This window comes from Lactuca virosa, chromosome 1, assembly GCF_052849685.1.
Source record: "Lactuca virosa cultivar CGN04683 chromosome 1, Lactuca_virosa_CGN04683_v6, whole genome shotgun sequence".
Taxonomy (NCBI): domain Eukaryota; kingdom Viridiplantae; phylum Streptophyta; class Magnoliopsida; order Asterales; family Asteraceae; genus Lactuca; species Lactuca virosa.
In genome coordinates, this window is record NC_136426.1 from 58,258,746 (window position 1) to 58,264,379 (window position 5,634).

General features: G+C 29.7%; 1 protein-coding gene across 2 annotated transcripts; it reads right to left on the reverse strand.

The window, feature by feature from the left end:
• Nucleotides 1-3,246: 3,246 nt before the first annotated feature.
• LOC145135937 (factor of DNA methylation 1-like) lies at nt 3,247-5,286 on the reverse strand. 2 transcript variants are annotated; one of them, XM_079070239.1, is made up of 4 exons: nt 5,124-5,286; nt 4,066-4,488; nt 3,773-3,979; nt 3,247-3,677 (listed from the first exon to the last, which is right to left on the reverse strand). In XM_079070239.1, the coding sequence occupies exons 2-4, from the start codon at nt 4,477-4,479 to the stop codon at nt 3,420-3,422; spliced, it is 879 nt and encodes a 292-aa protein (XP_078926365.1). In that variant the 5' UTR covers nt 4,480-4,488; nt 5,124-5,286; the 3' UTR covers nt 3,247-3,419. The 2 variants fall into 2 exon arrangements, with proteins under 2 accessions (XP_078926365.1, XP_078926312.1); XM_079070186.1 differs by having other exon boundaries at nt 5,093-5,284.
• Between the last annotated feature and the right edge of the window lie 348 nt (nt 5,287-5,634).

The following is a 5,634-nucleotide window of genomic DNA, read 5'->3' on the forward strand; positions in this document are numbered from 1 at the left end:
TGTGATATTATTGCATTTTTACTAATCTTAACGATATTATTTATTTTCTAATAATCATAATGCTTTTACTAATTGTACTTACAAATATCCTAATATCTTATAATTTTTATCTTACTTTATAATTTTTCATAAATATACTATTTTCAAGATTGACTGTCTTAATAGTTTTTTTTTTTTTTTTTTTTTTTTTTTTTTTTTTTGCAGTCTATTCAATTTTATATTTCATTGTATAACATCATCGTTTGTACATGTTCTAAATTTTCATTTTAAAAATGCTTAATGTTTACATCTTGATTTTTTTTAAATAAACTTGTGTAATAATTATGGAATATATATCTTGTTTGTATTAACATTTACTTCCTTCACTAAATTAAATTCCTCATTAAACGGATATATTTTGGAAAGTAATAATTATAATGGGACAACATTATCTAAGACATAAATGCTTGATATACTTTTTGAGGAAAAAATCGGGATCATTAAAAGAATTTATGTAAAGAAAATACACATTTAAATTGGGTGAATTATGGATGAAATTACTAACGAAAATTATTTTGGAGAGAATTGTATTTTATAAAGTATAATACTATGACAAAATTCAAAATATGTATATTGTTGTGTAAATTTATAAATTTTATTGTTACTATGTAAAGATAAAACAAAGTAGATTGATATGTTAAACAAAAAAAATAATTTCAATGAACCTATGTAACTAAAAAATGGAAATTTGAAGATGAAAATTTATAACTTAAAAGTATGAAGACATGTGATAAAAAAAATGTGTGAAAGAGCTCTAACCACCTTTGACCAATTTGTTAGTGAGAAGATCATAAATGGACCCTCTGATAATGATCAACGAATTACTTCATGTATGACAAAAAGTGAATTCTATAATTAGTGGATTCAAAATGTTTTAAGTAATGCTAAAATAAACATGTATATTGAAGTGTAGATGAACATGTCATTTTCATGAAAACGACATGTTTTATGGTATCATGTAGAAAAACACTCTAGAAAATAAAATGTTTTAAACACATATACTTAACTTAGATCCTGATCAACCAGACTCATCAACCGTTTCTCCCTTGAATTTTCAATAATCACTTTCATGAGATTAGTCGACACAACCTGACCAAGAAAATCTTGAACAAAAAAATAAACGGTTGTTATATTATAGATGTGTAATACAATAAATATTTATGTGTAGATAAAGTAGAATGTTAAAATAAAATCTTACCAAATGCATTACGATTGTCGAGATTCCTGGCTATCAAATCCTGAAAAGTCACAAAATTATAAGGATCCACCATAACAGCAAAATCATTTGATACACGAACTTTGGTTGTTTCGTAGAAATTATATTTTATGCTTATGATCAACCAGCATGTAATCTCCTTCATTTATGGCCATACCAAAACTACTAATTTCCCTTAAAGACCCTTCAACAAAGAGGGCTTCAAACGAACTAATGAGATTTTTTTATTGTTGCTTGTATTTTAGTGTCATGTAAGTGAAAAGAAAATTAGTTAAGTTTAAAATTTTATAAATTAAAAGCAACATAATATTAAAAAGAAAAAATTGTACCTATACGTCAATTAAAATCATGTCCAAGCTGTTGAACATGTTTGAGTTGTTTTTTAAGTTTGCTTCCAAAGCAAGAGTACTTGAACACGAATGTTTCAGGTTTCCTTGGATGCATCGATGTCAGCAACCTTATCAAAGACGATCTCATCGCGATTGTTTTGTGCCATGAGTGTAAAACGAAAGAGAAAACAATTAGAATTAGAAAGAACTTTTATATGAAAGAAAAGTGATGTATACAGTGTATTTATCTATAAAGAGGTATGATTTATAAAGAGGTATGAAAGTTATTATAGCTGTCAACAAAATTGTTTCCATATTTAATTTCAAAGAATGCATAAATAAATTATATATTATTTCCTATTAAATCAACCTAAAAGTGTAATAGGATCATACCAAAATATTTTAAAATCATACCAAAACTAACCGGATTTTTATGACATAATAATTAAAAAAAATCATAATCATCTCTAATATATAAAAATAACATTTCCCTAATTAGTGTAAATTCCAAAGATAGTTAATTTCTATTTTGTTAAAGATACGTAATATCTTTTCCTGTTTATTTGAAAAGTTTCAGAAAAGTAGTTAACCGATTTCATGTAATTTGTGACAAAGAAAATCGAAATATATGAATACATATATTTGATATAGGAACAAAAAAATAATCGAAAAAATATAAAAAATGGAAGAAGGTACTGACTTTGTACTGCACAACATCGAATGTTTGAAGAAGAGAATGATGATGGAAGTTATAAACAATAAGAATGATGTTGTAGGAGAATGTTTGAAGAAAAACAACAATTGAAAATAAGTGTGAGTCACGGATTTAATGATGAATCGTATATGTATGTGATAATTTGAATATGATTTTTTGGTATTAATGGTTTCCTAATAAAAATGGATTTTATATTAATGGTTTACTAATATAAATCTTAATGGTTGATATTAATGTCTTAATTGAAATGGTTTGTTACTAATATGTATTTAAAGCTGACCATATTAAAACATTTATAACCGGAAAGTCAATATTTAAAATATAGGAAGATTTTATTGGAATTATATACATTCCATTTCAACGGATGTAAGTTAATTTTGTTTGACAATTGAAAAGATTTTATTGGAATTAAATACATTCCATTTGGGGAAGATGATGTCATCAATTTGATCTAAGGGTAGAAAACATAAGATTGAAATACAATCAATGACCTAGATTGTTTAAAATGATGTCATAAGGTTTCTCTTTTAATAATATTTAGAGATTTTTACAAGTCATACAAAAAATAATTCATATATTTTAATAAACTAAGTTAACATAATTAACTGATAACGATATATAGATTACCGATATAAAAGTCATAAGATTTGCATCTTAGTATGCATTTTGCCCTAAAAAAATTTGTTACTCTTTTGTTATTAATTTTGTTCATCCGTTTCATTAATTGAGTATTGGTCAGTTACCAACAGTCCAACAAGTTAAGTCATGTTGCCGGTTACCATTTCATCCAAGCGTCTTTCTCTTGGAAACACTCAAAACGTCAATGTACATATTTCACCATTTTCAAAATGTCAAATACAAGATACAAATTTCAAAACCATTGAGAGAATTAGGTGGGGGTTTTGATAATTCTTTAGTGGAAAACTCCTTTTGTTGCATGCAAGAAGTGAACAGTTGAAGGCGTTGAATATCAAAGAAACTGCAAGCGCGATGTAGTCTTTGAAATAGCATCTACATCACACAACAGAAACCCATTACAATACCATAAGTCCATAACTACTACCAATTCATTACACCAAACAAAAGATCAAACCAGCAACCCCTACACCTACACCTACACCTACAACAACACCTGGGGAAAGGTCAACAACAAAGGGAATTTGGTCAACAACACTATAACCACAGCCATGAGAATGGCTCCAAAAACCACCATCTTCAACAGGAAAATCTTCTTCTCCTTCAAAGTAGCAGCTTTATGATTGTCTTTCAAGTTCCAAATTTTGTTAACCACATATCTCCCACTTGGGTTATACTCATTCATCTCCTTGAATGCATCAAATATCCCATTTCCCCTTTCTGCCTTTAAACTCTTCACTTTCTGCATCATATCATAATAATAATAATACCCTTGCTTGAATAACATGATTTTAAAGATATTAAAGTTATTCAGAAACAGAATTTCAACAATCAAACCTCATCATCACCATCTACTTCAACAACATGCCATTCTGGGTGGCTTTTAACCTTATTCTGCCACAAAGAGCGTGATTCAGAGGTCTTGATCTGAGCTTCTTCCTTATCAAACGTGTCTTTGCAAGCACCATGGAATGCCTTCATATTAATTTCCCCCATCCTTTTCACACCAATATTTGTTCGCCCACTTAGCATATCCTGCATCCACTGAAACCCCAAAACCAAAAACAATTTATAAAGTATTCAAAAGATTAATGGAATTTAGTCATGGGTTTATAATTTAGAAATAATACTTTCGTTAACTCTTTGTGAGCTTCTTCAAGTTCATCACTACACTGCCAATCCTTAACCAAAAGTGTTTCATTCAAATTATCCATGTTGTCGATTTCTTTCATTTTTGTTTCCAGTTCAATGTTCATCTCCTTAATCTTCTTCTGAAATGCAGCATCATCTTCATCACCCAAACGTTTCATCACATGCAGTTTCGTTTTCAGTTTCCCTTTAATTATCTCTTTGACAGCTTCTAGCAGTTCATCATTACCCTGGCGTACCTTAACCAAACGTGTTTGATCCATGCTCTTCATTTCTTCCATTTTAGTTTCCAGTTCAAAGTTCATCAACTTAATCTTCTCCTGAAATGCAGCATCATCTTCATCACCCAAATGCTTCATCACTTGTAGTTTCCCTTTCAGTTCTTCAATTCCCATTTCAAGTTTCTGTTTGAGACATTTGAAATTAAAGGAGCACATGTAAGGAAGAAGGAAATGTAAAGTTTAAATATATAAACAGTCATGTATTGCATATCATAAACATATTCTTACTAAGTACTAACAACACATATCGAAGCATTAGAGCATACTCACTGTGGTTAAAACTTAAAAGAGGAAAGAGCTATAGTGTGATTACGGAAGTTTAACCTGTTACTTTAAAAACTGTAGTGCTGATCCGGATTTTATAGTTTGATTTGCAATGAAATTTAAACAAGTGTTACAGATAGTCGAATAGAACTCCTTGCAGTTAGATTTGCAGCAAAATACATAACAGTTTTGCAGTTGAAATCGAAACCACATAGATCAAAACAGCCAAATGAAAAGTTGATGTTTCTTTGCTAAAAGTAGTACGACTACCACCACCATTCGCCCGAATCAAAACCTCAGAATAACGAAAATGAAACCCTAAATTACGAGGCCGGACCAAAATGCACGAAAAATAAATAATCTAACAGCTTGGAGAAGATATATCATCAACAATCATCAACAAACACCTGATCTTTCAGAGGCTAAAGAAATAAAAGAAAACTACGAGAAAAACGAAATGTACCAGTCGAGAAAACGAAAGTAAGCCTAAACACCTGCGTCCGTCGGCCAGTTAACAGAGACAAGGACCGTAAACCGATCGGTGAAGATGAAGAGAAACCCTAAGTGATCGCGTTTGTGTGTGTGAGAGAGTGACTTGGGAGAGACGATTTGCAGAGTGGAGTGACTAGAGTGACATTTAAGTAAATAAGAGCGAGAAAAAGTTGCATGAGGCTCATATCAGTCACATAAACAATTGGGCTGTTTTATTTCATTCGAGACCATCACTAGATTATTATGGGTTATTATAATTTATAAATATAACTAAAATGTAAGTTATTTGAGGGTAAAGGTATATTTAGTAAGGCATTATTTACAAGTATATTTATACATAAAGTTTAAGTTTAATCAGTAAATTTTATATAATCGGTCATTTGCAATCATTTTATTTTATAACAAAAACTCATAAAAACCCGTGACAAAACGCGGGGTCAATTATTCGTTTTCACTAGAGCCTAACAAAATTTTGCTTTTACTTTTAAATAGTCTCTTAACTTATTTTTGTGT